The sequence below is a fragment of the Bicyclus anynana genome, chromosome 11 (assembly GCF_947172395.1).
Source record: "Bicyclus anynana chromosome 11, ilBicAnyn1.1, whole genome shotgun sequence".
Taxonomy (NCBI): domain Eukaryota; kingdom Metazoa; phylum Arthropoda; class Insecta; order Lepidoptera; family Nymphalidae; genus Bicyclus; species Bicyclus anynana.
Genome location: NC_069093.1, coordinates 10862407 through 10878538, shown reverse-complemented (window position 1 = coordinate 10878538; position 16132 = coordinate 10862407). Strand labels below are relative to the sequence as shown.

The following is a 16132-nucleotide window of genomic DNA, read 5'->3' as shown; positions in this document are numbered from 1 at the left end:
ACTTTTCATCCCGGAAAAATCCATAGTTTTCGTGGGATTTATGAAGTCGCGGAAGTCTAGTTTATAGATAAGTCTCAGATATACTAAAAGTAATCCCACTGTTCCTATACTAAAGTCAAAGCGTACCAATTGCCTGTTGTATTGTTTGGAGACACTAGTTCCAGAACTTGTTCCAACTGAGTCGACTTTACTAAGTGGATAATCTTGTAGTATCTCGTAGTATTGCAATACGAATAAAAAGTAACTACTATTGCCTCTACTCCGGATGTAATATATTGTAATATCAACAACTTTCTGAACTAGTTTGGCGTCATCGCAACTTTGTAATGCCATGTACAGTTAAACAATGTTAAAATATGAATAAGAATTTGTTTCATATTTATTAAACGAATCATTCGTCTAATTGTTACAATCATTGTCATTCTATTTTTACAGCCCACTAGAGGCCCAGCAGGATAGTTCAATATCTATGACGTATGCTAGTTGCCATATACGAAATTGAGATTCTATGTAACAAATATTAACCGGTGCTTACTGACAGCCCTTTCTCATACAGTAGGTAGATGACATTTGTCAGTTGATTGGTGTTTATTTTAATAGGTTGTTAATAAAGACCAAAATAGTGTATACTATTTTGAGACCTGCTGAGATTTAGAGACCCAAAGCACGCCAACCTACATTGAAGCAACGTGGTGGATCTAAGCTCCATACAGAGAATAAGAGACCTGCTGGCCTACTGGCCTAATGGCCAACAGGTTAGAGATTAAGAGACCTGCTGGCCTATTAGCCTAATGGCCAGTAGGTCTCTAAATCTCTGGGAGCTCTAGATTCACCACGCTGCTTCAATGTGGGTTGGCGTGCTCTGGGTGATAATATTAAGTTTTTTAACGACCACTATCGTATTTATCGAAACCGCAGGGCGTCGGTTAGAGAATAAAACACCAAGCGAACTATAGTCGCCTAACTAAACCTTAAAGCGATTATGAAAATAAATCAATATCGGAGTTTATATAACTCCTTCTATTTTTGACGGTGACGGCCACCGTGGCGCAGTGGTATGCGCGGTGGATTTACAAGACGGAGGTCTTGCGTTCGAACCTCGGCTAGGCCGATTGACGTTTTCTTAATTGGTCCAGGTCTGGCTGGTGTGAGGCTTCGGCTATGGCTAGTTACCACCCTACCGACAAAGACGCACCGCCAAGCGATTTAGCGTTCCGGTACGATGTCGTGTAGAAACCGAAAGGGCTGTGGATTTCCATCCTACTCCTAACAAGTCAGCCCGCTTCCGTCTTAGATTGCATCTTCACTTACAATCAGGTGAGATTGTAGTCAAGGGCTAACTTGTAAAGAATAAAAAAAATATCAAAAAAAAATATACTTGTACCAACTTGAAATTCTTTGTGTTTGAGATGACTTCATCAATTGGTCAATTTTGTATCTAGAATTGCGCTCCTGTTCCTTCCAAATTATTGTTATGAGGCGAACTTTGCGAAACTTATATTGCCGACAGTTACAACTTTGACTGAACAGAGAACACGTAACAACTATGCTTTTAGTGTTACTGCAATGAAGTTGTATTATTCAAAAGTTTTGTGAAAAATTATGAGTTACCTACAATTGCAAAAAATAAAAAGTTTGTTTTATAATGATGGATTGAAATTTTCATCATTTATTGTTTACTAGCGGACGTCCGCGCAATTGTCCGCGTGGAATTCAGTTTTTCACAAATCCCTCGCCAACCATGGATTTTTTCGGGATAAAAAGTAGCCTATGTGTTAATCCAGAATAAAATCCATTTCCATTCCAAATTTTAGCCAAATCGCTTCAGTAGTAGCGGCGTTAAAGAGTAACAAACATCCAAACATACATCCAAACATCAATACAAACTTTCGCGTTTATACTATATAAACGCGAAAGTTTGTATGGATGTTTGAAAGTAGGAAGTAGGATTTAAGAGTAAGTCGTCACTTTAAGAAAAAGTTTTATGTTTAAAATGAACAGGCATAATAATGGTGGCTTAATATTTGTGAGTCAGATTGTAAGACATGTATGAAGGTTATGTACATGTATTTTACCTATTAACACACACGTGTTAATAGGTAAAATCTATACTAATATTATAAAGCTGAAGAGTTTGTTTGTTTGATTGAACGCGCTAATCTCAGGAACTACTGGTCCGATTTGAAAAATTCTTACAGTGTTAGATAGCTCATTTAACGAGGAAGGCTATAATATCCCCATATTCCTACGGGAACGGGAACCACGCGGGTGAAACCGCGCGGCATCAGCTAGTCAATGATAATTTTATACTATAAATCGGTTACGTCCCTACAAAATCACCGCAAGCAGTGATCCGGATAATAGGCTACAACTATGAACGTACACATGCACAATTTTGTCTTTAATTCCATTATATATTTATGTATATATAGTTTTTACACTTCTTGAATACACAACTCGACATTGTCGATGATATTTAGGTATTATTTGTTTAAATAACGTTCATTGTTGACCACAACTAACATTGTTGTTGTGTATAAATTTCCTTTTTTGAACGCCTTATTTTTCATGCGCTAGTAACACATCTAATATCATTGGGTAAAACACTGAATATAGATTTGCAACTAATTAGTTTTCAAACTCGGGTCAATTTATGAAGTTATATTTATTTATTACTAGTAGACACGCGCGAAATTCACCGTAAAATCCATCCAAGCATGTTCGCAGGAATCATGGATTTTCTTACCACGAGTAGTGTCTCAGCGAAAAATATTTTAATAATTGCGTATGGATTGAGCGGGTCATCCCATCTAAATCTAAATAAACTGCTAACACTTAAGCTTAGTACAAGATTATTGTCACGTGGATTGGATGTCAAGCATAACTAGTGGGAATAAAAAATGAAATTCCATTGCAGGCTCTAAAGGACGTCCAATTGAAAGACTCCCAAGATGAAAAGGGACGACGCAATACAGTCATACTACAGAGGAGCTTCTGGTTTGCGGGTGTCTCAAGAAATGCTGTGGTAGTCGTCTTGGCGTCTATTATCGCTTACTTCGTGCACCAAGACAAGGATGATCCATTAATACTTACCGGTGAGTTTACACACATTTGAATTGACGTGGGAAGTAACGAGGGAAGTAGAAAGAGATCTCGTGGCCACACGAGATCTCTCTCGTCCTTTTTTTTTCACGTGGGGAAATCCTCATGGATCCTTTCTCGTCACGGATTAACTAACTAAGGATTAAGCTGAATAAGGCGCTGCTTCAGCTCAAAGTTACAGCTGAGTAACATGAAAATTCGATGTCAAAAATGCAACTTTTTTTCATAAACAATTTTCAAATATTGCTAATGATATATATACAAAATCAAACGACGAAAACATTATGAAACTCTGTATTGAATTTGGCCGGAAATTTAATAAAAGCGTCCATGAACTCGATCTAAAGAAAGCAGATTACATAAACTCGATTACAGACTTGTGCAATAATAACACGGAAATATCAATTTGTCAACAAAAAGACTTGTCATTTGTGAATTATTATTTATTAGCCACCGTTGCAGTAGTGTTTTTAACCATTGTTATTCGAGACAGTGTGTTGAAAATTGGAGCTTTATATAGATTGGCTTACTCAGAGTTAGTTAATTATAAAATTGTTACGAAACCTAGGTTCTTTTTTTTGTTGTGGGCTTGTTAGGAGTGGGCTGAAATCCACACTCCTTTCGGTTTCTTCATTTCATACGCTAAATCGCTTGGGGGCACGTCTTTGTCGGTAGAGTGGTAGCTAGTCACGGCCGAAGCCTCCCACCAGCCAGACTCGGACCAATTTAGATAAACTCAATCGGCCCAGCCGGGGATCGAAGCCAGGACCTCCGTTTTGTAAATACACCGCGCATACCACTGCGCCACGGAGGCCGTCAAACTATTATACAGTTTAGAGAATGAACTAAATGCTGAAAACGTAGGTGATAAGGCAGAGAAAGTGATGAAATAAGAATTAATCCATTCCGTTAAAAAAACCAGCACCATTTTGAAATTATTATTTCCTATCTATGAAATCTTCATGAGTAAAAAATTTCATGAGCGACTCTGTGATAGTTTCGTTGGGTTAGTAGTAAGATTATTTGGTGTTAAGTCAAAACATTTTATTTTATCAGTTTTTTTTAATTCGGTCTTAGTCCTGTTGAGGTCACGTGAGGTGACGTGTGGTGACGTGAGGTGGTGAGGTAAAAGAAGTTTATAGTCTGGTTAGTTCGTTAATAACACAGCTATGATATGCGAGTGACAGGGGGAAAGACTGTGCGGATGTGAAATCGTGCGTGCGGGGAAGTGACGTGCATCAGTCGTGGGGTTTTCATTAATCGCTACACGCCTCCCGGCCCGCGTGGAACATTGGGTGTGTTACGAAAAAAGTTGCCAAGCAATAGTTTTTGACTTTAATTTGATTTTACCCTGTATTTGACTTTTGTATTTTTTCTGGAAAATACAAGCTGGAAGTGTAGGTACTCCATATATTTGCATTGAAGAAGCAATGGGACACCAAACCGCTCAGTATGTGCGATTCTGCGACACCTAGCAGTCATAACGTAGAACGATGAAGGAGGGATGAAATCTAATAGTTCCCGAGTTCACTTTCCGGCATGTACTTGTACCCTTGTAGAATACAATAAAATCCCGCCTCTATGGCGCAGCCCTGGGTTTGATCCCCAGCAGGGCCGACTGAGGTTTTCTTAATTGGTTCAGGTCTGGCTGGTGGAGAGGCTTCGGAAGTGGCTAGCTACCACCCAAACGGCAAAGCCGTACCGCCATGCGATTTAGCGTTCCGGTACGGTGTCGTGTAGAAATCGAAAGGGGTGTGGATTTTCATCCTACTAACAACTCAGCTCGCTTCCATCTTAGCCTGCATCATCACTTATCATGAGATTGTAGTCAATGGCTAACTTGTAAAGAATAAAAAAAATGTTTCTTAAAATACTGTATTTTCAAGCATAGATCTTTATAACTTTTAATTTTATTCACATGTAGTCTAAAAGCCTACGCTTGATAGTGTGTTTAATTTACGGTCATGCATGTGTATAGCCTGTTCAAGCGTTACACAAGATTTGTTGTATAGTACTTGCAGTTGCTTAGTTTATATTTTTAGGGATCCGTAGTCAATATGAAACCTTATAATTTCCCCATGTCTCTCTGTCTGTCCATCTCTCCGTCCGTTTCAGTTTAGCTCAGAGATTATTACTATTAGGAGGGCTATTTATTGGAATTTTACAAGGAAAACTACAGCACCCAAGTAGCAAATGCAATTAAAGAGTTGCAGTTGACCAACTTATAAAATGTACTGCGAGCACGAAAATTTCAAATAAATTCCGTTGTTTAAATTAATTTGATAAAGCTAGTAACAAAGCTCAGAGTCCCTTAAAATTAGAAAGTACAATTTTATACGGGTCTATATTTATATTAATCACGCCTAAAAAGTGGTGAAAAGAAAATTTGATGAAAAATAGGGGTTTCTTCCTTATGTGTAAATTGAAGGTGATTTTTTTCTCCTCTATCACATATAGACTACAAGCCCTTGAACAAAAATTACCTGTGAAATGAACCAACGTGAATAACGCTTAGAAGGCTGTTACTATATCAGAAAATAACTCTGAACACTATGCCGTCATTTCTGAACGGTACAGTGGTGTGTACGCGAGTGAAGAGTAAGGCTTGCGACTCTTATCTTTCGACTCCTGCGACTCCTCCTCTTTTTCTTTTTTTAGAAATTAATCTAATAATGTGGGTTAGGTCTTCAGAAAAACATTGTGGGTCAGTGGGTGTGACACCATTTTTCAACTCACGGATCCATTTGTGTTAAGCTAAAAGTGCTAATTCAATCTACGGAACCTTCTAATGCGCGTGGGTCGACACACACTTGGCCGGTTTTATTTAGTTTACATTTTTGTCGCGTAGAGAGAAATATACGTGACGCGGAGCAACCATACGGCGTATTATTTACGGTGTTGCACTGCACCAAGCTGTCTCTTTAAGACTATATTATGCTGTTTGAATTTCGCGAACCGTAAATTGTAACGTGAAACTGTTAAAGTAAAGGATATAAAGGTAACACAACTGGAAAATAAAAATTCGCTATTTGAATTTTTTTTTTTGAAAAATTCGCTTTGTGTTTTCACCTGTGTAGATCTTGTTTCTGTGTGAATACCTTGGGTAAAAATGTAAATTCTGTGCTATTCCTGACGTTCCTAGTCTATTTCTGTGGCAAATTTGATGAAGTCTGGAGGGGACTGAATGAGCAACTTTTAACGGCCTCCATGACGCGAACTGTACGCGAACTGAACTCGAATTTCGCGAACTGTAAATTGTAACGTGAAACTGTAAAAGTAAAGAATATAAAGGTAAGACACATGGAAACTAAAAATGTGCAATTTAAAGTTTTTTTTTGAAAAACTCGCTTCGTAGTTTCGCCTGTAAAGATCACGTTTCTGTGTTTTTCCTCACATTCCGTGAAGATATACCTTATTTTATTATCATATTTCAACATCAATACAAATTAAAATGGTGAAATTGTCATTTGAATCATTAAATACTTAATAAATAATTTGCATGCCAAATTGGCATGATACATTTACCATCTACATCTACCGACTATAAATTGATTGATTGATTGATTAATTGATTGAAAACTAAGAATTACACAGTATTATAATAAACTAGCTGACACCGCGTGGTTTAACCGGACCGGACGGACGTGGATAATATATAGCCTTCCTCGATAAATGGGCTCTCTAACACTGAAAGATTTTTTCAAATCGGACCAGTAGTTCCTGAGATTAGCGCGTTCAATCAAACAAACAAACAAACTCTTCAGCTTTATAATATTAGTATAGATACACACCATCTAATTGTTCACCCAGAGGCAAGGTACCCAATACACTAGCGGTATTACCCCTCTGGATAGCAAGGCTTAACCTTTGTGCCAATAAGCGCCAGCTCTTGGGTTACCTGACGCATGGACCTATTTGTCAGATATAGCATTGAGAATTTTTTTAGTACCTGTTGACCATGGGCCTAAAGTCTCTCACATTCCTAGTATATTTCTGTGGCAAATTTGATGAAATCTGGAGTAGACTGAGTGAGCAACTTTTGTCGGCCTCCGTGGCGCAGTGTGTGCGCGGTGGATTTACAAGACGGAGGTCCTGGGTTCGATTGAGATTTTTTCAATTGTTCCGGCTGGTGGGAGATTTCGGCCTTGGTTAGTTACTATCATACTGGCAAAGACGTACCGCCAAGCGAATTTGGAAAGAATTAAAGTCAATTCATAGATTTGTATAATCAAAAAAAAAAAATATCCTTATTTTATTTCCGCTAGGGTACTATGACTGGGCTCCATACAATTTTGGACCATCTCCTTTGTTAGTAGGGTTATACCCTCTATAACCTCACTAAGAAATTTTACCTCTACAACATTAGATACGAGTTAGTACATACATAATATAACTACATGTTATTGGGGTTGACGTAAATCAAAACAGTGGAGTGACTGCCGGATTCATCTTGTCTCGAGACTTTGTCCCCTAGTGAATAAGTTGAGGCTTTAGTGTTTGCCTTACTGATTGGATACTAAGTTTATGTGGCCTTGCTCCATTAGGGATGATGAAATATTCCCTATAGAACATAATATTATTGTTGTGAAAATGTACTAATGCTAGTGTTAGTGTAATTTTGTCTTTACTTTTATACATTTTTTGAATAAGCGTGAATAATCGATTTTTTTGGCTGAGTTTGTTGTGGGCTCTTCTCGGATGAAGGCGCGTTTGGGACCCTCGTAACTTTAACTTTAAGTTTTCGACTATTATTACCACCATTAGATTAAATTAAATTATGGAATTAATAATCGTAATAAAGTTCGTGCGCTGTAGTATGGTGCGGGTGACAGTTTCCTGTATGACGTTCATAATACTATTACCGTGCTTCGCAGCCAGCTTTCAAGAGTGAAACTAACTGTCACCCGCACCATGCTACATCACATGTACTGTAGTGCTTATGTCAAAATACAAATATAGATTATTTATTAATGAAAGAATAAGCCAATCGTTTAAATGAAAATAAATTAATTTGTACGGTTTACGTGTAAATAGTCAATCTATACTAATATAATAAAGCTGAAGAGTTTGTTTGTTTGTTTGATTGAACGCGCTAATCTCAGGAACTACTGGTCCGATTTGAAAAATTCTTTCACTGTTAGATAGCCCATTTATCGAGGAAGGCTATAGGCTATATATTATCCCCATATTCCTACGAGAACGGGAACCACGCGGGTGAAACCGCGCGGCGTCAGCTAGTTTCTAAATAAAACATTTATGTTGCCTTCTGAGCATGCCTTTTATTGGGCATTGTTTGTTGTGTTTGTAGTTTTTATAGTGTAACGATAAAAAAAAACTGTTTCCGATGTGTGAGTTTACCTCGTCCCCCTCAAAAAACGATAGACAATAATTATGTTCGTGAATTTGGGTGCGATAGAACTCCATATAGGTACGTAATAATGGTCTGAGTACAAACATAATTGTTATTTCAGGTGACATAACTCCAGGGTTGCCAACACCAAAACCTCCACCGTTCCAGACGACGGTTGGCAACACTACGTACTACGCTGGGGAGATGTTCGCGCACCTCGGCTCTGGGCTACTCGTGGTGCCTCTAGTCGGAGTCATTTCTAATGTTGCCATTGCTAAGGCGTTCTGTAAGTATATTATAATTTATATTAGATACTTCCATCAGAATTAGAGTTACATACATAGCTTCAAACTGATTTGACTCTTAGAATTGAGAAAATATACAATAGCTCATAATGTAGCTATTAAGATCCGGGTCTTTTTTCTTATTTACTAGCTGACCCAACAAATTTCGTTCTGCCACACTTTTTCGTGATCGAATCAGAAATGAGGAGATCCGCAGACGAACCAAAGTCACTGATATAGCTCACCGGGTCGCGAAGTTGAAGTGACAATGGGCAGGCCACATAGTTCGAAGAGCCGATGGACGTTGGGACCCAATGTGCTGGAATGACGACCCCGCACCGGAAAACGCAGTGTTGGTCCACCCCCTACTAGGTGGACAGCGGACATTAAGAAGCGGAATGAAAATAGTTTACTTTGGATTAAAAAATCCCAGAAAAATCCATGTTTCCCGTGGGATTTGTGATAAACTGAATTCCACGCGGACGAAGTCGAGGGCGTTCACTAATATATTATACTTAAATATTTATATATATGTAATATGCTGATTGCTGCTTATTGAAACAAAAGTAAAGTTGTTGCTCTGTAAAGAGAAATTTATTTGTTTTGAACATCAAGTCATTCTTGCAAATACAACTTATTTTTACGGTACAAACAACTAATAATTACAAACCTGTAAAGAGAAACAACATTAAAAGCTATTGCTTCAAATATTCTTTTACAATAGAATTAATTCCAATAAAATCGTTAACGCTTCACTTGTACAAAATAACTTCGAGAATTTTCTGACAGATGAATTATAAACTAAACATAGAATAAAAAAGTGCTGCCACCACAGATAATACTTTGACGTTGATTAATGCGCGGGAAATTCAATTTAAATGTAGTTTATAAGAACTTCATTTACATCTCCCTCCCCCAGGTTTACAAAACTCCTCCGGTACTGGTATTAGTTTTGTAATATGGAACAAGTTTGATTCTAACTTTTTGTAACCCGTACTAATTTTATAAATTGAGTTAGATAACTTTTCTAATATTTTATAAGGTCCAATTTTTAATTCATCTAGTTTTTTTCTATTTAATCGGTTACCATTTTCCACATATACCAAGTCTCCTACATTTAATTGGTTATTTATTCTATTTTTATCAAACTGTTGTTTATTATAATTGTGTGAATTTATAGTTCTCTGCAAAGCTATTTTCCTATCTCTTAATAATTCATTTTGTGTTTTATGTTCTTTCAACTCATCTGGTAAGATATCAATAACTTTTCCTTCCATTAAATAAGTTGGGGAAAATCCTGTTACTGAGTGTTCGGTATCGTTATAACTCTGGGTACATTTATGAGCGATAGTTGTCCAAGCTATTTTATAATTTTTTTCATTAATTGTACATCTTATCTTGTTTACTAATGTTTGATTTAATCGTTCGTTTAATCCATTGGAGAAAGGTGCATTTACCGCAGTGAAGATGAGACTTATGTTCTCTTTTCCTAAAAAGCTTTTAAATTCCTTAGAATTTATACCTGGGTATTGATCCGATAGAATCATACCAATTTTATTTTGAGGAATAACTTTTTTTATGAGTTTTATAAAATCATCTGCGTTTTGCGTTTTTGATGTCAATATGTAGGCATATCTGGTGAAATGGTCTACCAAAAGATGTAGATATGTTTTAGTAGAGCGGGAGCCACCAAACCCACCAATGGTATCTATAGAGACAATTTCAAACGGATAAGTAGCGGGACCCAAATGGGACATCAAACCATATTTAAATTTAGTTCTAGATTTATTTTTTATGCATATTTCACAATTCTCACACATTCTTTTTATATTAATTGTTAAATTCTTTGCCACAAAGAATGGTTTGATTTTATTTCCTGTTTGTATCACTCCTATATGGCAATAAGTATCATGTACATTCTTTATCAATTTTTTACTAAATTCCTCCGTAAGTATAATTTTGTTTTTCTTTCCTATCCTTTTGAAGTAAATTTTATCTTTAAATATTAGTTTATTTTTATATAGTTTTATTTCCTCATTTTCCTCTTGATCGTTTTGAATGTCTTCTAGTTTGATAAAATTCACAACTTTCAAGATTTCTTCCTGATTTATATGTGATTCTAATACTGGGTTTCTACTTAGACTGTCTGCTTCTAAATTGTCCTTTCCGGGTGAATAAATTACCTCAAAATTAAATTGAGATAAATAGTATGTGAGGTCTCCTAGTTCCTCATCTGTTCTAGCCTTAATATTCAGTTTTTCTAGGGGTTTATGGTCTGAAAATACTTTAAATTTTTTCCTATTAGCCAATGTTGCCAGTATTTTACCGCCTCTTTTATCGCTAAACATTCTAAATAAATAGCTTTTTTTCTTTTTTGACTGTCATTTAATTTTCTCGAAAAATATGCACATGGCCTTTCTTCTCCGTCTTCCTGTGGTTGTTTTAAAATAGCCCCTAAACCCTGTATACTAGCGTCTGTATATATATGAATAGGAAGATCTGGATCAAATATTTCTAAAATAGGTTTTAAACAAAGTAGTTTTTTTATTTTATCAAAAGATTTTTGACACTCTACTGTCCAAATAAATTTTTGGTCTTTTCTTAAAAGATTGTGTAGAGGATCTAATATGATTGATATGTTTTGTATATATTTTCCATAGAAGTTTATTTTGCCTAAAAACTGTCTGACATTTTTCTTTGTTTTTGGAACAGGAAAATCTTTTATGGCTATTAAATTATCCTTTAGTGGAGTAACTGTATTATTTTTTATGATGTGACCTAAGTATTTTACAGAGTCTTGTGCAAATTTACATTTAGAAAATTTCAATCTAAAACCTTCTTTTGAAATAGCTTCCAATAGCAAAGATAAGTGTTTAATGTGCTCCGTGAATGTCTGGGAAAAAACTAAAATATCATCGATGAAATTTACTGTAAAATTGGATAATTTGTGTTTTCTAATAATGCTACTTAGTATTCTTTGAAATATTGCAGGTGATGTCTTTAAACCAAATGGAAGACAAGTCCACTGAAAATGATTTTCTTGAGTAACAAAAGCTGTTTTTTTTCTGTCTTCCACTTTTAAAGGTATAGACCAGAAAGCAGAATTTATGTCCAACGTTGAAAAAAATTTACAATTTCTTGTTTTTATCATTAAATCTTCTATAAGTGGAAATGGTTGCGACTGAGGAACCACTATTTTATTTAAATCACGGAAATCTATGCATAGTCTACATTTTCTTCCTTCTTCTTTTTTATAGGCTAAAGTTACAGGAGCTGCAAAAGGACTGTAAGATTCTTCAATTAATTTATTTTGTAATAATTTTGAAACTTGCTGTTCTATTTCTTTTTTGTCTTCAAAATTGCATCGATATGGTCTTTTGCTACAATATGTATCTACTAATAAATCAATATGTGCCTCATAGCCTTTCACTGAGCCTACATCATATTTATCTTTTGCAAATAGGGAGTTATATTTGCTTATTAGTTCACCTATTTTTTTTTGTTGCTGACTGTCTAAATGATTTACTGTAATGTTGAAGTTTGTTACTTCTATGTGTTCATTAAAGTTAACCTTAAACTTATCACTCATATGGAAATTATGTTTCACTGTTAATTCTTTAACATTATTATCATCAATGAAACAGTGTTTGTTTTCAATATTTTTAACTGTAAAACCAGGTATATTTTCATTATTATGTGTTATTTCTTTGCCTAGTTTTTGTGTGATCTCTAAGTTTTCATTTTGAATCAGTTGAAAAGATTTTATGCAATCCAATCCAATTAAAAAATCATAATCAAAATTTTGTTTGTCTATAACAAAAATATTCATTTTTTTTTCTATTTCAAAAATCTTTATTTTTAACGTTACTATTCCCATAGATTTTTTTACACCATTAATCGTTTTTAAATTTGCTCGATTACTATTCATGTTGTTGGGCTTGTCTTTTAAGGATAATAATTTTGAATTAATTATGCTTACATTTGATCCTGAATCATAAACCCCGAGCGTTTCTATGGAATCATTTATAATTAACTTAGTTTTGATTAATGGTGGAATAATTAGTTTTTTGGATCTATTTCATTTAAACTCATTTCTAATTCAGAATTATTAACACTTCTAATTAGCTCTTTTTTAGAGTGATCATCAACTTTATTTTTAAACCAACATACAGATTCTGAATGATATCGAGTCCCTCTCTTTTCTTTTTCACAGATTCTGCATGGTCGTTTGTCATGCAAGCTATTTAAGTTTTTTTCTTTTGTCTTATTTTCCCATTCTACTACTTTTTTACCCACTATCTTTTTATCCCTTAAATGTTCTAGGCCCCGGATACTACTAAATAAATCCTCAGTATCTTTCAATGCATTTCTGTCAATTTCATCTGCTATGAAATTAGGTAACCCAATTACAATTAAATCTATTAAAGTACGTGTATCAAGAGATTTATTTACCTCTAACAAAAGCCTTTCTTTCTTTAAAGCATATTCCAGTAATGTACCCTGCCTGTATTTAAATAAAAAAGCATACCTTATTGGTGACCAGCCTTTGTCCTCATATGTTTTACAAAATTTAATTTTCCAATTATCCCATTCTGAATTGATTGTATATTTTATAAGCATAGAATTATACCAATCTTGACAAGAATCCTCTAAAAATAACCGAAACACTTGTATCTTTTCAATACTATCCTTTATACCTAAACGATTACATTCAGCTTCGAAGATATCCATCCACTGTGTTACACTTGATGTTTTTTTTGTGAATTTTTCTATTACAAATTTTTCAGATAACTTTTTTAAACTAGACTGCTTTGACTCTTTGTTTGATTCAGCAAAACTTTCCAGGATTTTAGTAAGAGTTTCTGTTGACATTTCATTCGTTGAAACCTGTTGAATTTTAGATGTACTCTCCTCTAGTAAATATCCGTTGAACTGCATATTTCCATCTTCATCCGCATATGTATCGCGTAATTCTGGTGTTAATGAAATCCATACTTGTCTTTCTTCATGTCTTTTTTGCAGTGTAGCCTTTACTTTTTGAAAAGTTTGAGTTTTAATCAACTCAGTATGCAGTTTTACCGGTTGTAATTTTACCGGAATTAAAAACCTGTTTTTGTCTGCGTCCATAATTGAGGTTATGCAGATGACATTTGTCTTCGGATCTTCACCAGTTTTCACAACAAATTCGAACTTTAACTTCTCCATAGTTTACAACAGCTATAAATAATGTTGTTTTGTAATATGCTGATTGCTGCTTATTGAAACAAAAGTAAAGTTGTTGCTCTGTAAAGAGAAATTTATTTGTTTTGAACATCAAGTCATTCTTGCAAATACAACTTATTTTTACGGTACAAACAACTAATAATTACAAACCTGTAAAGAGAAACAACATTAAAAGCTATTGCTTCAAATATTCTTTTACAATAGAATTAATTCCAATAAAATCGTTAACGCTTCACTTGTACAAAATAACTTCGAGAATTTTCTGACAGATGAATTATAAACTAAACATAGAATAAAAAAGTGCTGCCACCACAGATAATACTTTGACGTTGATTAATGCGCGGGAAATTCAATTTAAATGTAGTTTATAAGAACTTCATTTACATATAATATAGTTTTAAAAATTATACCCAGTTATTTACTATTTTTTTGTGCCTACAGAATTAAGTCGCAAAGTAGACCGCACTTTCTAATCACACTTTGCCACCATTAATTTTGCCTTTACAAAATAAACTCACGAAGCTCTTAATTTCATTTGAATATAGAACACTTTTAACATGAAAGTCGTCTTAGGTTGAAAGAGTAAAGCGTAACGTAATGCAGAGTAAACACTGAAGACGGAATAGGGTTGCCATACTAATAAATTAACAATTTTTAAATTTAATTATCCACCATACATATTATATAAATAAATGTAATAATAAAATAAAATCCAAAATTTTGTTTTAGAAATTGTTTTAATATATATAACTTTTTTGTCAGTTTTTTTTGCTATTAAAAGCGCGCAGCGCGTCGGTACGATATGGATAAAATTCGAAGCGCAAACGAGACGCCGAAATTTGACTTTCACGTGAGTGAAAAGCACGGAGCGATTGACGCGCGACGCAAATTTTATGACGTGAGCGCCAAAACCATTTTTACCTAATTGAAAGTAAATTAAACAACATAACGAAAAACAAAATGGCCATGTTCAAGATATATACCTAATTTTTTATACAAAACAAACATTTAAGAAAATAAGTTTGCTTTTCCTGAGATTGAAAGCAAAATGTGAGCAAAACATGTATTTTTCAAAAAAATAAACTATCGAGAAAAGTTTTACAAATTGTGTATTTTGTATAGTCATAACGAAGAACTAACTTTGAAATATCATTTACCCAAATATCAGGCTCCTAACTTTTCCAGAATCTGAGATCCAGAACCATTTGTAACCACCAAATTACATATTGCACACTCTTAACATTTTAAAAAGTCCCGGGTAGTAATGGCAACCCTCAGAACGACTTGAGTGGTCTTTGGTTATGCTTACTAATTAACAGCAGTAATGAGACGTACAGCAAACATTTGGTCGTGTTATACTAATGTAGACTTTATTCTGCTTGTAATTAAGACTCCAATTTGCGGGTTTTTAATATTTAATAAAAAAATACGTGAATTAATGGAGCACAGATTGCGGTTTGGATTAGTGACAGAATTTAGTTTTTAAAAATAAATATGGCGCGTATATTTGAGAAAACATAAAACGTGGATAAAATATGGCCTATGATATTCAAAACCAAGGTGGATTTTTATTGGTAAAAGAATTTTTTAGGTTTAGTAGATCCAAAGACCTACAACTTCACATGTTAGCCCTTGACTTCAATCTCACCTGATGGTAAGTGATGATGCAACCTAAGATGGAAACGGGCTAACTTGTTCGGAGGAGGACGAAAATCCACACCCTTCCAGTTTCTACACGACATGATACCGGAAAGCTAAATCGCTTGGCGGTACGCCTTTGCCTGTAGAGTGGTAATAATTAGCCACGACCTAAGCCTCCAACCAGCCAGACCTGGACCAATTAAGGGAACCTCAATCGGCTTAGTTGAGGATCGAACCCAGGACCTCCGTCCTGTAAATTCAGTGTATATAAAGTAAATAAAGTAGCCAAGTGGCACGTCGATTCTCTTTCTTCAATCGCAAACGCTTCGAAAACTAGTAAAATGTATGGAAATGACAGATCTTGATCACGTGACTTGTCGATAGCAAATGTCATTCCCATACATTATTCTAGTTTTGAAGCGTTAGCGATCGTAGTAATAGAATCGACGTGCCACTTGGCTACAGCAGCTGCTCGCTAGAATGCTCACCAGAATCGAATGGATAAATCGTTTTAGAGCAAGATTTTAAAACA

The 16132-nt window shown here is 35.0% G+C and overlaps 2 protein-coding genes across 2 annotated transcripts in view; one reads left to right on the top strand and one right to left on the bottom strand.

Moving 5' to 3' along the window:
• LOC112049066 (sodium-independent sulfate anion transporter) overlaps window positions 1-16132 on the top strand; it is a 64916-nt gene that overhangs the window by 22046 nt on the left and 26738 nt on the right. The window contains exons 5-6 of the mRNA XM_024086823.2: window positions 2918-3095; window positions 8574-8738. Of these exons, the coding sequence (XP_023942591.2) occupies window positions 2918-3095; window positions 8574-8738 (343 nt within the window). The remainder of the gene's footprint in view (window positions 1-2917; window positions 3096-8573; window positions 8739-16132) is intronic.
• On the bottom strand, window positions 9304-14363 carry LOC128198502 (uncharacterized). Its single transcript, XM_052884324.1, has 2 exons — window positions 14110-14363; window positions 9304-14019 (listed from the first exon to the last, which is right to left on the bottom strand). Exon 2 carries the CDS (start codon window positions 13939-13941, stop codon window positions 12796-12798), a length of 1146 nt encoding a protein of 381 aa, XP_052740284.1. The 5' UTR covers window positions 13942-14019; window positions 14110-14363; the 3' UTR covers window positions 9304-12795.